Source organism: Pseudophryne corroboree, chromosome 8 (assembly GCF_028390025.1).
Source record: "Pseudophryne corroboree isolate aPseCor3 chromosome 8, aPseCor3.hap2, whole genome shotgun sequence".
Lineage (NCBI taxonomy): Eukaryota > Metazoa > Chordata > Amphibia > Anura > Myobatrachidae > Pseudophryne > Pseudophryne corroboree.
In genome coordinates, this window is record NC_086451.1 from 157,780,730 (window position 1) to 157,796,915 (window position 16,186).

General features: G+C 47.0%; 1 protein-coding gene across 3 annotated transcripts in view; it reads right to left on the bottom strand.

Moving 5' to 3' along the window:
* Positions 1-16,186, bottom strand: part of LOC134948772 (Krueppel-like factor 5) — a 368,226-nt gene that overhangs the window by 13,271 nt on the left and 338,769 nt on the right. Inside the window, exon 4 of one of the 3 annotated variants that reach the window (XR_010183011.1) lies at positions 11,251-11,545. Coding sequence is in view for 2 of the 3 variants with exons in the window: in XM_063936991.1 (XP_063793061.1) it covers positions 11,367-11,545 (179 nt within the window). In the remaining variant the exon portion in view is untranslated. Of the gene's footprint in view, positions 1-11,057; positions 11,546-16,186 lie in introns of those variants that run through there. The other 2 variants (XM_063936991.1, XM_063936992.1) reach the window with 2 other exon arrangements.

Here is a 16,186-nt window from a genome sequence, read left to right on the forward strand (position 1 = left end):
GGATCTTAGGGGTTCTCTCAGCGCTGTACACTCCTCTCCAAATCTTTTTCTTGTGTAGTACTGTATATAGGTTGTGCCTTTTAAATGTACAAATAGTAATTCCTTAGTGTTGCAATCTGGACTTTTTGATTTCTTGCCATTATTTTCAAGTTCTCACCGTCCGTATCTGGTGTCCCTAGACAATCTATTCACACTTCTTTTTATAATACATTTTCTCATTTCAAATACTGTAAGTGCAGACTTTGCTATGTTTGCTAACACCAATAGCTACAGTAGGATGCTTCTAATACATACAGTATGTACATAATACAAATGCACATCTCGTATATATATATATATATATATATATATATATATATGCGAAAGCCCTCACTCACTCACTTACTGACTGACTGACTCATCACAAATTCTCTTACTTCCCGATATGTTAGGAAGCTGAAATTTTACATAGGTATTCTTCAGGTTGGAAATAGGAAAACTACGTAATCAGAATTTTAATAAGCTCCCCTAAGGAATAAAAAGGGAGTTGTCATAATGATATCAGTACCGATGCATGGCTTGCGATGCGTGAACGATAACGTCCAAACCGACAATCGGATCTAAATTTACTCCAGTGTACAGAATTTAATAAACTACAAAAATGGTCCTGTCACTTTTTACCTTATCTGCTACAGGTGCTCCTCGGGTAACGCCAAGAACCATGGAATAATATTTACTTACATTAACATGTCTCAAATTTACATCTCTCAGATTTAGCAAATTATTAACACTCATTTATATATGTACAACCGTGAAAATCAGAAACTCTTGTGTGAATAATGGGTAGAACAGCTGGTTACAGAATGAAGCCAGATCACTCAGGGTAAAATAGGAGGTACTTTTGCTTGTATAAACTATATACACCCTTGATGTAGCGGTTTAGTGTGCTTTCCTGAATTTGAAAAAGAATGGTCGTAAATTTAATTTCTTAGTAGAAACTCTGCTATTACACAATGAGAATATTTTTATACTTCCACTATTATTGTGAAATGACAACAATTTGTTGAACCAGGGTTCGTTTACCTACAACTGGTGCACAACCTGACTACTTTGTTCATACTGTATATATTTACACAAGAATACATAGCGTATACTTATCACAGAAAAACATAACAATTGCATATTTTCCACTACTATCCTTAGACATGTTTTAAACATATTGCCTAAAACTATTTTGCATCAAAGTTCAACAACTTTACAACTTGTATGCATTATATACTAATGCAAACAACTTCTACAGTCCTAACAATTTGTTCATGGCGCAGAAGAGGGATTCCTTGTCAGGGATGTACCATATCACTAACAGCACAGTGTAGCCATCACCAAGTAACTGGCTTTTTATGCACTGAGGTCTGTACAAGTCAACACACTTTCCTGGGAGTGATGTGATATAACACGTCTCGCTTATTTTGTGAATTGAGACAAATCTGTCCTTGCTCTATGATAGACACAATAGAATCCATTGTTGTCCAGTTGAGTGGAAACATTAATAGGTGAGACCAGCTTCAGTATTTGTCTTCTGGTTGATAGAAAACCACGAAGTTTTGTTTGTTATTATAACTCAGCTCATAATTTACGCTGTTTCACAGCAATGCTTGTAGAAAGTAAACTTACACATTACAAGATTTTATCTCGTGGGAACAATTTGCTCTATTGACTGCAGTTTTGTCAGCCTCACATTCTTCCAGAAGAATTACCCAGTGAACAAATGACTGCTTTCCTAAATCTGAAGGGTGTATTCATTTTGGTATCCGGTTAATAGATAGACAGTGTCTAGTTAGACAGTTAATATATAGACACCATATGTTAGACAGACATTAGGTTGACAGGGTCAAAAAGTCGACATGAAAATGGTCGACAAAAAAGACAGATTTTTTTTAAATGTAACATATTTTTGGACTATTTCATGCCTTCTCTATCCATGTCGGCACAGAGTTGGTTATAAACCTTGTGGCGAGTTGTTATGCACACCAGTGCCTGCAGGAAAGTACTGGTGTCAGAACTGTTATGCACTCCAGTGTCTGCAGGAATGTACTGGTGTTTGAACTGTTATGCAAAACAGATGGACTCACAGACAAACTGGGGGATATGACATAATGTACACAGAAGGTGATAGGGTAACAAAATACACACAAAGTGAACAGAGAAGCCCAGAGGCTAAGGAACTGGGTATCTCCCTTGTATTAGAACTGCTCAGATGGAAAAGCAAGATGTTGTGTTTTAATACGTAGAGAACCCGAAATGCTGTTGCTAAGGGCAACAGCAAAACCCTAAAGGGTTACCAACGGGTGTGGCAGTAAACTCCTTGGTCAGAGATGGAATGATAGACACAAGGAGAATCTCCACAATCCTAATTCTCACTTGCAGTGCACAGGTTTTAGCTTACTGCCACTAAACTGACCCCTGACACCTAGCACAGTGAGACAGGATTAGACAGGCAAGTCTTAGAATACAGCCGCAAACTTGCTAAGTTCACAGAGTAGTAACAGAACCCCAGCAAGCTAAACGACTGACTCCAGTCTTACTGCTAGGTCTGGATTGGCAGAGTGTAATACCAAATCCCCAGGCCTATTTGCAGTAAGCAACAAACGAATACAAAGCTACACAGTACTGGCTAACTTTCATGAACTGACTAACCAACAAAGATTCAGCAGCATCTGCTTACCCTGAAAAGAGGCCTTATAAAGCAGGTGCTGTCCACGCCCCACTCAGACCTCACAGACTGTGAGCACAAAAACCAGCACCGGATCCCCTGCCGTGCACAGAGCCTATAACCACTGCACAGCAAAAGACCCGAACCGGAGTATCAGCTGCGCTCAGGTTACTCCACTAGCACTTGTCTCCCGGTTGCCATGACGACGTGGCAGCACAGGGCAGGAGACCCTAACAGTACCCCCCCTCTGACGAGGGGTCAAAGAACCCCTACCACCGGGTTTATCGGGGAACTGCGAGAAGAAAGAGCGTATCAGTCTGGGGGCATGAAGATCACAACTGCGCACCCACGACCGCTCCTCCGGGCCATACCCCTTCCAGTGCACCAAAAATGACAGCCGACCCCGAACCACCTTGGAGTCAAGAATCCTTTCAACAACAAACTCCCTCTGGCCACGTATCAGAAGAGGGGAAGGTCTTCCACTGGAAGAAGGATTACTAATCGCCCGTTTTAAAAGGGAACAATGAAATGTTTTATTGATACCCAAAGAACGGGGCAGATCTAACTGAAATGCCACCGGATTGATAACCCTGGTGATCTTATAAGGGCCGATGAACCGGGGCCCTAACTTATGAGATGGCTGTCTCAACTTCAAATTCTTGGTAGACAACCAGACGAAGTCTCCTAATTTGAAGCTGCAGGGTCTTTTCCGCTTATCAAAAACCCTTTTGGTCACTAATGACACAGACACAAGGGCTTTCTTCACTTTCCGCCAAATACCTCTAAGGACCGAAACCACAGAGGAACCACCAGGCGTGGAGTCCAGGGGGTCAAAAGAATTGGCCTTAGGATGATGCCCATACACACAAAGGAAGGGAGAGATCCCTGTAGCAGAGTGAGCCGCGTTGTTATAGGCAAACTCTGCCATGGACAGATGAGCAACCCAGTCAGTCTGACACTTGGAGACATAACACCTGAGGAACTGCTCCAAGGACTGGTTCACCCTTTCAGTCTGCCCATTAGACTGCGGATGGTAGCCTGACGACAAGCTGACAGAAATCTGGAGATCGGAACAAAATGCCCTCCAGAATTTGGCCACAAACTGGGATCCGCGGTCAGAGACCACATCAAGTGGCAACCCGTGGAGACGCACAACATGCAGCATAAATAATTCAGACAGGCGTCTGGCTGATGGCAGCCCAACCAGTGGAACGAAGTGCGCCATCTTCGAAAACCTGTCAACGACAACCCAGATGGCTGTCATCCCCGAGGATTTGGGCAAGTCCACCACAAAATCCATTGAAATGTGGGTCCATGGCTTAGATGGGATAGAGAGTGGATGTAATGGGCCAACAGGAACCCCTCTAGGAGTCTTATTTCGGGCACAGATGTCACATGCCCGAACCCACTGATCCACATCCTTAGCCACCGAGGGCCACCACACCGCCCTAGATAGCAACTCCCGAGTTCTGGCAATACCCGGGTGACCTGCCGACTTCTTGGCATGGAATTCCAGGAACACTCGCTGTCTTAACCTAGGAGGCACAAACAAAAGACCTACCGGAAGGTCTGGAGGAGCCTGCTCCTGTGCTCTAAGGACTAATGATAAGAGGTCCTGGGTAATGCCCACTTTAATACATGATGGGGAAACAATGGGCAACGGCTCCTCGGTGGTCTCCTGGATTGGAGCAAAACTCCGCGAGAGCGCATCAGCCTTGATGTTTTTTGACCCAGGGCGATATGTTATCAAAAAATTAAAGCGAGCAAAAAACAAAGCCCATCGTGCCTGCCTGGCATTGAGACGCTTCGCTGACTCTAAATATGCCAGATTCTTATGGTCAGTGAGAATTGAGACCACAAACTTAGCCCCCTCAAGCCAGTGTCTCCACTCCTCGAGTGCATCCTTAATAGCCAACAATTCCCGGTTACCCACGTCATAATTCATCTCGGCAGGCGAAAATTTACGGGAAAAGTAAGCACAGGGATGAAGGCGATTATCAGACACTCCCATCTGAGAAAGCACTGCCCCAATACCCATCTCAGAGGCATCCACCTCCACCACAAAAGGACGCTCTGGATCTGGGTGTCGCAGCACCTTGGCCGAAACAAATGCCCTTTTGAGACGGGCAAAAGCCGCTTTAGCCTCACAAGACCAGTGAGCAACATCCGCCCCTTTCTTAGTGAGTGCCACCAAGGGCGCCACTATAGACGAAAATCCAGCGATAAATCGTCTATAAAAATTCGCAAAGCCCAGGAAACGCTGAAGCGCCTTCAAACTAGTGGGCTGCACCCAATCCAGGACTGCCTGTACCTTGGAACCCTCCATTTGGAAACCTTCTGGGGAGATAATATATCCTAGAAATGCGATTTGCTGAACTTCAAATTCGCACTTCTCCAGCTTCGCCCCAAGCCGGTGGTCTCTGAGTTTCTGGAGGACTAAGCGTACATGCTTCCGATGTTCCTCCAGGGAATGGGAGAAGATTAGGATGTCATCTAAGTATACAACTAAGAATCTATCCAAATATTCCCTGAGCACATCATTCATGATATCCTGGAAGACTGCCGGGGCATTACAGAGCCCAAAAGGCATCACCAAATATTCATAATGCCCTGAGTGGGTATTAAAGGCAGTCTTCCATTCATCCCCCTCTCTTATTCGGATTAGATTGTACGCACCGCGTAGGTCAATCTTAGAAAAAATGGTGGCAGTACGAAGCTGGTCAAACAAGACCGAAATGAGAGGCAGTGGGTATGAGTTTTTAATCGTGATACGGTTCAATTCCCTGAAGTCGATGCAGGGTCGCAACGAACCGTCCTTTTTACCCACGAAGAAGAACCCCGACCCAACTGGAGACTGTGAAGGTCTGATAAATCCCTTAGCCAAGTTCTCCTGAATGTACTCTGCCATAGCCTGAGTCTCAGGACGTGACAGGGAGTACAACCTGCTCTTGGGAAGCTTAGCATTTGGCAACAAATCAATGGCACAGTCATAGGGGCGATGGGGAGGTAGTACCTCTGCAACTTTTTTGGAGAACACGTCCGCAAAATCTGCATAACACCCTTGCAATCCTGGCAAACTTAGCTGCGAGAGCCTGACTGGAAGGCTCAAGCAACTCCTGAAACAATCAGTACCCCAACTAAGAATCTCCCCAGAGACCCAGTCAAATTGAGGATTGTGGGCCCTTAACCAGGGTAACCCCAACACCAATGGGGCAAAAGTACAGACAGTAACATAAAAGGACAATTTTTCAGAGTGTGTGGCTCCAATAAACAAAGAAATCTGGCTAGTGCAAGAGGTAATTTTACCTTGGGATAATGGTTCCCCGTTTAACCCACAAATCTCAATTTCCGATGCCAAGGGTACTAAGGGAACAGAGTGTTTCAGGGCGAATTGGCGGTCCATAAAAACCCCGTCGGCCCCACTGTCCACAAAGGCCTCAGTCTTGACAGTTTGACCGAGGATCTTCAAGGTCACCGGAATGATAAAAGTCTTCTTGGGAAATTCTGACTTCTGGCCTGACAGGATATTTCCCATCACCCTCAGGCCCTGAAGTTTTCCGGCTTTTCTGGGCATGATACTACCACATGACCTTTATTCCCACAGTACAAACACAACCCCTGCTGTCTCCTCCGCGTCTTCTCACGCGAGGAGAGGCGGGTAGCCCCAATCTGCATAGGCTCCTCAGAAAATTCCTCAGAGTCTGAGGTTCCCTTGGGAAGGAAGGAAATCTCAGTCTCCCTTTCAAGCCTACGCTCTCTCAGCCGTCTATCCACCCGGATGGATAACTGCATGAGCTGATCCAAGCTATCAGGCAAGGGATATTGTACCAGTTGGTCCTTTATCTGGTTAGAAAGACCTCTTCGGTACTGGTGTCTCAGGGCTGGGTCATTCCACTGGGTATCATGGGCCAACCTCCGAAACTCCGTACAGTAAACCTCAACTGGCCTTCGCCCTTGCTTAAGGATCGAAATCTGAGCCTCGGCTGAGGCCGTCTTGTCAGGGTCATCATACAACATGCCCAGTGCCGTAAAAAAAGCATCAACACTTTTAAGCGACGGACAGTCAGGCTGCAACCCATATGCCCAGACCTGTGGGTCTCCTTGTAGCAAGGAAATCACTATGCCCACCCGCTGAATCTCCGACCCAGAAGACTGAGGCCTAAGCCGGAAGTATAGCTTGCAGCTCTCCTTGAAACAAAAGAACTGCGAGCGATCTCCAGAAAAACGATCCGGGAGATTTACTTTCGGCTCCTTAACCCCGGCAGGTGCTGCTGCTGCGGGAGCTCCGCCGGCAGCCTGGGAGGTGTGCATTTTAATGGACAAATCATTAAATTGTCGAGTCAGGACCTGCACCTGATCGACCACCTGTTGCAACGTATTTTGAGGGGTATGCTCCATATTCCCACAAAATTTCAACAGGAGTATTAGGCTGCTGAATATGTTATGCACACCAGTGCCTGCAGGAAAGTACTGGTGTCAGAACTGTTATGCACTCCAGTGTCTGCAGGAATGTACTGGTGTTTGAACTGTTATGCAAAACAGATGGACTCACAGACAAACTGGGGGATATGACATAATGTACACAGAAGGTGATAGGGTAACAAAATACACACAAAGTGAACAGAGAAGCCCAGAGGCTAAGGAACTGGGTATCTCCCTTGTATTAGAACTGCTCAGATGGAAAAGCAAGATGTTGTGTTTTAATACGTAGAGAACCCGAAATGCTGTTGCTAAGGGCAACAGCAAAACCCTAAAGGGTTACCAACGGGTGTGGCAGTAAACTCCTTGGTCAGAGATGGAATGATAGACACAAGGAGAATCTCCACAATCCTAATTCTCACTTGCAGTGCACAGGTTTTAGCTTACTGCCACTAAACTGACCCCTGACACCTAGCACAGTGAGACAGGATTAGACAGGCAAGTCTTAGAATACAGCCGCAAACTTGCTAAGTTCACAGAGTAGTAACAGAACCCCAGCAAGCTAAACGACTGACTCCAGTCTTACTGCTAGGTCTGGATTGGCAGAGTGTAATACCAAATCCCCAGGCCTATTTGCAGTAAGCAACAAACGAATACAAAGCTACACAGTACTGGCTAACTTTCATGAACTGACTAACCAACAAAGATTCAGCAGCATCTGCTTACCCTGAAAAGAGGCCTTATAAAGCAGGTGCTGTCCACGCCCCACTCAGACCTCACAGACTGTGAGCACAAAAACCAGCACCGGATCCCCTGCCGTGCACAGAGCCTATAACCACTGCACAGCAAAAGACCCGAACCGGAGTATCAGCTGCGCTCAGGTTACTCCACTAGCACTTGTCTCCCGGTTGCCATGACGACGTGGCAGCACAGGGCAGGAGACCCTAACACGAGTGCAGCGAGCCACCGAGCCCGAAGCGTGGCGAGCCCCGTGAGGGTATGCCTTTCTACAATTGGGTGTCCCAGATGACAAAACTATCCATACAAACCACAAAAATGCAAAAAACATGGGGGTATATTTACTAACATTCGTAATTTTCGGAAAAAGGTCAAAGTTCAATCACGAATGACATCGACAGTGTAAAATTGCAACTTTTTGAATTGATTACGACTAATTTACTAAGCTGCCGTATTTTGCCTTTTCGGGTTTTCCGATGTCGATGTCATTCGTTTTTTTTTCTGTTTTTTACGGCAGTGATTAGCAAAACACTGCCGACTTTTTCAAAATGAATCTCGGCCGGATCTGTGTGATCCGTGCTGGGGTTCATTTTTTTTTTTAAAAAACACTGTAAAACTTTCAAAAAAATTGCGTGGGGTCCCCCCTCCTAAACATAACCAGCCTCGGGCTCTTTGAGCCGATCCTGGTTGCAGAAATATGGGGAAAAAATTGACAGGGGTTCCCCCATATTTAAGCAACCAGCATCGGGCTCTGCGCCTGGTCCTGGTTCCAAAAATACGGGGGACAAAAAGAGTAGGGGTCCCCCGTATTTTTAAAACCAGCACCGGGCTCCACTAGCTGGACAGATAATGCCACAGCCGGGGGTCACTTTTATATAGTGCCCTGCGGCCGTGGCATCAAAAATCCAACTAGTCACCCCTGGCCGGGGTACCCTGGGGGAGTGGGGACCCCTTCAATCAAGGGGTCCCCCCCCCCAGCCACCCAAGGGCCAGGGGTGAAGCCCGAGGCTGTCCCCCCCATCCAATTGGCTGCGGATGGGGGGCTGATAGCCTTTTGTGAAAATGAAAAGATATTGTTTTTAGTAGCAGTACTACAAGGCCCAGCAAGCCTCCCCCGCATGCTGGTACTTGGAGAACCACAAGTACCAGCATGCGGCGGAAAAACGGGCCCGCTGGTACCTGTAGTACTACTACTAAAAAAATACCCAAAAAAAGACAAGACACACACACCTTGAAAGTAAAGATTTATTACATACATAAACACAAACATACAAACATACTTACCTTATGTTCACACGCAGGTCGGTCCTCTTCTCCAGTAGAATCCAAGGGGTACCTGTTGAATAAATTAGACTCACCAGCTCCAGGGTCCCAGGCTCCTCGTAGCATCCATTTGTAATCCACGTACTTGAATAAAATAAAAAAACGGACACCCGAGCCACGCACTGAAAGGGGACCCATGTTTGCACATGGGTCCCCTTTCCCCGTCTGCCAGAAACCCACTCTGACTTCTGTCTAAGTGGGTTTCTTCAGCCAATCAGGGAGCGCCACGTTGTAGCACCCTCCTGATCGGCTGTGTGCTCCTGTACTGACTGACAGGCAGCACGCGGCAGTGTTACAATGTAGCGCCTATGCGCTCCATTGTAACCAATGGTGGGAACTTTCTGCCCTGCGGTTGACCGAAAGTGACCTCACCGCTGAGCAGAAAGTTCCCACCATTGGTTACAATGGAGCGCATAGGCGCTACATTGTAACACTGCCGCGTGCTGCCTGTCAGTCAGTACAGGAGCACACAGCCAATCAGGAGGGTGCTACAACTTGGCGCTCCCTGATTGGCTGAAGAAACCCACTTAGACAGAAGTCAGAGTGGGTTTCTGGCAGTCGGGGAAAGGGGACCCATGTGCAAACATGGGTCCCCTTTCAGTGCGTGGCTCGGGTGTCCGTTTTTTTATTTTATTCAAGTACGTGGATTACAAATGGATGCTACGAGGAGCCTGGGACCCTGGAGCTGGTGAGTCTAATTTATTCAACAGGTACCCCTTGGATTCTACTGGAGAAGAGGACCAACCTGCGTGTGAACATAAGGTAAGTATGTTTGTATGTTTGTGTGGATGTATGTAATAAATCTTTAATTTCAAGGTGAGTGTGTCTTGTCTTTTTTTGGGTATTTTTTTAGTAGTAGTACTACAGGTACCAGCGGGCCCGTTTTTCCGCCGCATGCTGGTACTTGTGGTTCTCCAACTAGTCACCCCTGGCCCTTGGGTGGCTGGGGGGGGGGACCAATTGATTGAAGGGGTCCCCACTCCCCCAGGGTACCCCGGCCAGGGGTGACTAGTTGGATTTTTGATGCCACGGCCGCAGGGCACTATATAAAAGTGACCCCCGGCTGTGGCATTATCTGTCCAGCTAGTGGAGCCCGGTGCTGGTTTTAAAAATACGGGGGACCCCTACTCTTTTTGTCCCCCGTATTTTTGGAACCAGGACCAGGCGCAGAGCCCGATGCTGGTTGCTTAAATATGGGGGAACCCCTGTCAATTTTTTCCCCATATTTCTGCAACCAGGATCGGCTCAAAGAGCCAGAGGCTGGTTATGCTTAGGAGGGGGGACCCCACGCAATTTTTTTTAAGAAAATAAACACTTTCCCACCCCTTCCCACTGATATACATGCACGGATCTCATGGATCCCTGCATGCCTATACAATCACGGATTAAAAAAGCAGGTCTGTTTTTTTTTAGCACTTTTTTACGAGTTGTAATTTTTCACGGCAGTGTTTTATTTTTTTTTGCTTTGCACTTCTTAGTAAATGACCGAGATTCATACTTAAACAGCCGCGTTTTGACCGATGGTGTATTCATTCGTAATTATTTTCATGGACTACCCAAAAATTACGAATGCCCTCATCACTGCCGTGATTTGAGTTTAGTAAATTACCGAGATGACACTTTGATGAAAAAACGGCATCTCGGTCAAAATCGGGACCTTAGTAAATATACCCCAAGGTGTCTACCTTTTTTTATGTCGACCATTTTCATGTCGATCTTTTGACCGTCGACCTTTTGACCCTGTCGACCTAATGTCTGTCTAACATATGGTGTCTATCTATTGACTGTCTAACTAGACACTATCTATCTTTTATACCACACCCATTTATTTTGCTATAGAATTAAAACTGGAAGTACTAATGGAAGACCATTGTATTCTGTGTCATGAATACCTGGCTGAAGATGTTTTATTTTTAAAAATACTCTACTGTGGTGACAAGAGTAACCAAAGGTGGAAGACAGCACATAGTACTTGTACAGTACAAAACATATTGCATTATGGGAAATCTTCATCACATGTATTCACACTGAAACTAGGCTTGCTGAAAAAATAGTTAATAAAGTTCATTACAATATACCTCATTGATGATTGTTTTGTTTTTGTAGCCATTTGGTCAGTTTTAGTCATATTGTTCTTTGAGACCACTCCTTACAAAAAATAATAATATACAATATACTGTCTTGTCAGTGAGGCCTAGTTCTGATGTCGCTTCATGTGCAAAGCAAGGTGATCTGAGCGAGAGAAGCAGCGTCCGCAGGCTGCACACTTGAAGGGCTTGGCACCTGTATGCTTGCGGTAGTGCCTTGTCAGCTCGTCAGAACGGGCAAATCGCCAGTCACAGCCCTCCCAGGCACATTTATATGGCTTCTCACCTGCCAAAATAATGAAATGTTGACAATTAATACAATTACTATAATTACTCCAACAATAACAAGGTTTGGAATTGCATCACAAATACAAAAGAGCTAACTTTTGTTGTAATTAGCAGTATTTGCTTTCTGCTTTTTCTGTCAATAAGCATTTCTGTCAACTCGCAGTAATCATTTCCCGTTCCACATTTCTCTAGTGCATATACATCTATATACGTCAGTTTTTCCAAAGAAGTACGTCTACGTCAGTTTTTCCAAAGGAGAAAAGAAGACACTTTTTGAAGAGTGTTTAAAAAAAAAAAAAAAAAGATCATTGTGAACTGTTAGTTGTTGATCCCAGAATCAGTGCCGTTTCTAGCGGCGGGCGAGCCGTGCAACCGCACGGAGCGCCCGCCGCGGCACTTTGTTACTCCTTATCGCCTCTCCCGAGCGCTCCTGCTCGGGGGACGGAGTTTCGCGGAATGACGCGTTGCGTCGTGACGTCACGACGCAAACGCGTCATTCCGCGAAGCCCCGCCACCCGAGCAGGAGCGCTCGGGAGAGGCGATAAGGAGATAATCAAGAAGGAGGAGGCGGCCGGCGCGAGGGACGTGAGGCGGCGGGACCGAAGAGCGGGAAGACGTAAGTATTCTCTCTCTCTCTCTCCCCCCCTCTCCCCCTTCCTTCCCCTCAACTTGAAACCTGCCTGCCGCTGCCGCACTGTGTAAAATGGGGACACCTTCCTATGGGGATACCTGCCTGCCGCACTGTGCAAAATGGGGGCACCTGCCTGCGTACTGTGTAATATGGGGGCACCTGCCTGCGTACTGTGTAATATGGGGCATCTGCCTGCGTACTGTGTAATATGGGGGCATCTGCCTGCGTACTGTGTAATATGGGGGCATCTGCCTGCGTACTGTGTAATATGGGAGCATCTGCCTGCGTACTGTGTAATATGGGGGCGTCTGCCTGCGTACTGTGTAATATGGGGGCATCTGCCTGCGTACTGTGTAATATGGGGGCATCTGCCTGCGTACTGTGTAATATGGGGGCATCTGCCTGCGTACTGTGTAAAATGGGGATATCTGCCTGCCGCGCTGTGTAAAATGGGGATACCTGCCTGCCGCACTGTGTAAAATAGGGATACCTGCCTGCGTACTGTGTAATATGGGGGCACCTGCCTGCGTACTGTGTAATATGGGGACATCTGCCTGCGTACTGTGTAAAATGGGGATATCTGCCTGCCGCGCTGTGTAAAATGGGGATACCTGCCTGCCGCACTGTGTAAAATAGGGATACCTGCCTGCGTACTGTGTAATATGGGGGCACCTGCCTGCGTACTGTGTAATATGGGGGCATCTGCCTGCGTACTGTGTAAAATGGGGATATCTGCCTGCCGTGCTGTGTAAAATGGGGGCACCTGCCTGCCGCACTGTGTAATATGGGGATACCTGCCTGCCGCACTGTGTAATATGGGGGCATCTGCCTGCGTACTGTGTAAAATGGGGATATCTGCCTGCCGCGCTGTGTAAAATGGGGATACCTGCCTGCGGCACTGTGTAAAATAGGGATACCTGCCTGCGCACTGTGTAATATGGGGGCACCTGCCTGCGTACTGTGTAATATGGGGGCATCTGCCTGCGTACTGTGTAAAATGGGGATATCTGCCTGCCGTGCTGTGTAAAATGGGGGCACCTGCCTGCCGCACTGTGTAATATGGGGATACCTGCCTGCCGCACTGTGTAATATGGGGGCACCTGCCTGCGTACTGTGTAAAATGGGGATATATGCCTGCCGTGCTGTGTAAAATGGGGATATCTGCCTGCCGTGCTGTGTAAAATGGGGATACCTGTCTGCCCTGCTGTGTAAAATGGGGATACATGCCTGCCGCACTGTGTAAAATGGGGATACCTGCCTGCCGCACTGTGTAAAATGGGGATACCTGCCTGCTGCACTTTGTAAAATGGGGGCACCTGCCTGCGTACTGTGTAAAATGGGGATACCTGCCTTCCGTACTGTGTAAAATGGGGACACCTGCCTGCCGCGCTGTGTAAAATGGGGACACCTGCCTGCCGCGCTGTGTAATATGGGGACACTTGCCTGCTGTAATGTGTAAAAAGGGGACTTTTTTATTTTTATTTTTCCCCCCCTGTGGTGGGTGTGATGATATCAGATGAGGCCATGCCCACTTTAATGAGACCACGCCCATTTTAATCAGGCCACACACCCTTGTCGGGAGCGCGCGCGCCTACGGCGCGTGCATGCTTTTTCTTTTTATGGCTATATGGGGGGGGCACACTTTTTTTTTTTAGAGCAATTGGGGGGGGGGGGGACATTTTTTAATCTCGCACTGGGAGCCAAATTGTCTAGAAACGGCCCTGCCCAGAATAGATGTTTTAACTCTTCAGTGAACTGCAGCTGACAGAGCAGTCAGCAAGTACGGCAATACCTTCTAGCTACAGATAGCCTGGACCTGGAGAGACCAATAGTGGTTTTAGGATTTTCTCTGAGCCCCCATGCCACCCCAGCTCAGTAAACACTACATTATTTGTGGTGTGCCACCTATTTTATGTAGTACAATTAACATACCTGTCCTTTATTTACATTCAGACATACAGTATGTTGGATATCCACAGACTCTACCCTATTCACAACAAATGAGGTAAACAAGGCAATAAAAGATATCTGCAAGTACATATACATGTACAGTACACTGTACGTGAAAACTACAGCTACTGCATGCAGCAGTATTAGCTTAGGAAAGGCAAATATTTGAACATTGAATGATGGAATTCCTTGTATTGTTTCTTATTCGGTATTTGAGCAAAACACAGCAAATGTTATTAAAAAAAAGAAATTCAATACAAATGCAGAACTGCATTCTGGGGGCTATTCAGAGTTGTTAGCAAACTAAAAAAGTTAGCAATTGGGCAATACCATGTTACACTGCAGGTGAGGCAGATGTAACGTGCAGAGAGATTTAGATTTGGGTGGGTTCAGATGAGGATTTACCACAAGGATACCAAAGCAGCTGCTTAGGGCCCTGTTGGTCTCAGGTGGGCCTGCAGGTCCCAGGGTGCCCGCTGACAAGGACCACGTGCTTTACCAAAATTGTCAGAGAGCTGGGCTGGCTGAAAATTCCCAGCCAGAGGTGGAACTACCATAGGTGCAGCAGGTGCACTGCACCACTGCACGGAGGCCCAGGAGGACTAAGGGGCCCAATGCAGCCCAGACCAGCCATGAGCTATTCCCTGCCCCCCTACCCCCCCCCCCCCCCCCCCCGCGCCGCAGACCATTTTGAGCAATGTCGGATAAATGGACTAGTGTAGAGAGCAGCTCCACTGCCTGTGGGACATGCCCAAACCTTGGGTAGGCAGGAGTGAGCTTGTGTGTGACAGGACTGATAGAGGAGTCCTGCCACCTATCAGCACTGATGATCACAGCCACATACTGCCTCTAATTAACAAACAGCTATACACTATTTCTAATTCTCTGCACTGTGCAAGGAACCCTGTCACCAACTTCCTCCCCCTATCCCCTCCTGCCTTACGCTGCCACCCTCTCCCTGTCACCCACTGTCATGTGGCATATTGTGAACTTGGGTTGGGTGGAGAATGGGGGCCCAAATTATATTTTTGCACCTGAGCCCACCACTCACAAGTTTCGCCACTGCTCCCAGCAGGCTGCCAGTGATTAGACAGCTGTTGGGTGTCCGCACCAGTGCATGCCTGTGTCTCCAGTCCTGCAATACTGTGTGTGTGACCAGTCATGACACACGTGTGTATGACGTCAGATGCTTAGAGAGAAGTGCCGGGATGTGCACAGAAAAAAAAATGAGGTCTTCCAGTGTACCTGGGCCCTCATTCCGAGTTGATCGCTCGCAAGGCGATTTTAGCAGAGTTACACACGCTAAGCCGCCGCCTACTGGGAGTGAATCTTAGCTTCTTAAAATTGCGACCGATGTATTCGCAATATTGCGATTACAAACTACTTAGCAGTTTCAGAGTAGCTTCAGACTTACTCGGCATCTGCGATCAGTTCAGTGCTTGTCGTTCCTGGTTTGACGTCATAAACACACCCAGCGTTCGCCCAGACACTCCTCCGTTTCTCCGGCCACTCCTGCGTTTTTTCCGGAAACGGTAGCGTTTTTAACCACACGCCCCTGAAACGCCGTGTTTCCGCCCAGTAACACCCATTTCCTGTCAATCACATTACGATCGCCGGAGCGAAGAAAAAGCCGTGAGTAAAAATACTATCTTCATTGTTAAATTACTTGGCGCAGTCGCAGTGCGAATATTGCGCATGCGTACTAAGCGGAATTTCACTGCGATGCGATGAAATATACAGAGCGAACGACTCGGAATGAGGGCCCTTATTACAGTATTTTTTTATTTTATATAAAATCCACCTACTTCAAATTCCAATCAGGTAGGAGTGGGGAATTGGGGGTTGACAGTGTTATTTTAAATACAGTGACTTGCTAAAGTATTTATCCCCCTTTGCATTTTTCATGTTTTCTTTCCTCACAACCTGGAATTAAAATGGAATGTTTGAAGGTTTGCATCATTTCATTCAGTACTTTATAGAGCCACCTTTTGCGGCAGTTACAGCTGCAAGTCGCTTTGGATCTTGCCACATGTTGCCACTGGAATTTTTGCCCATTCC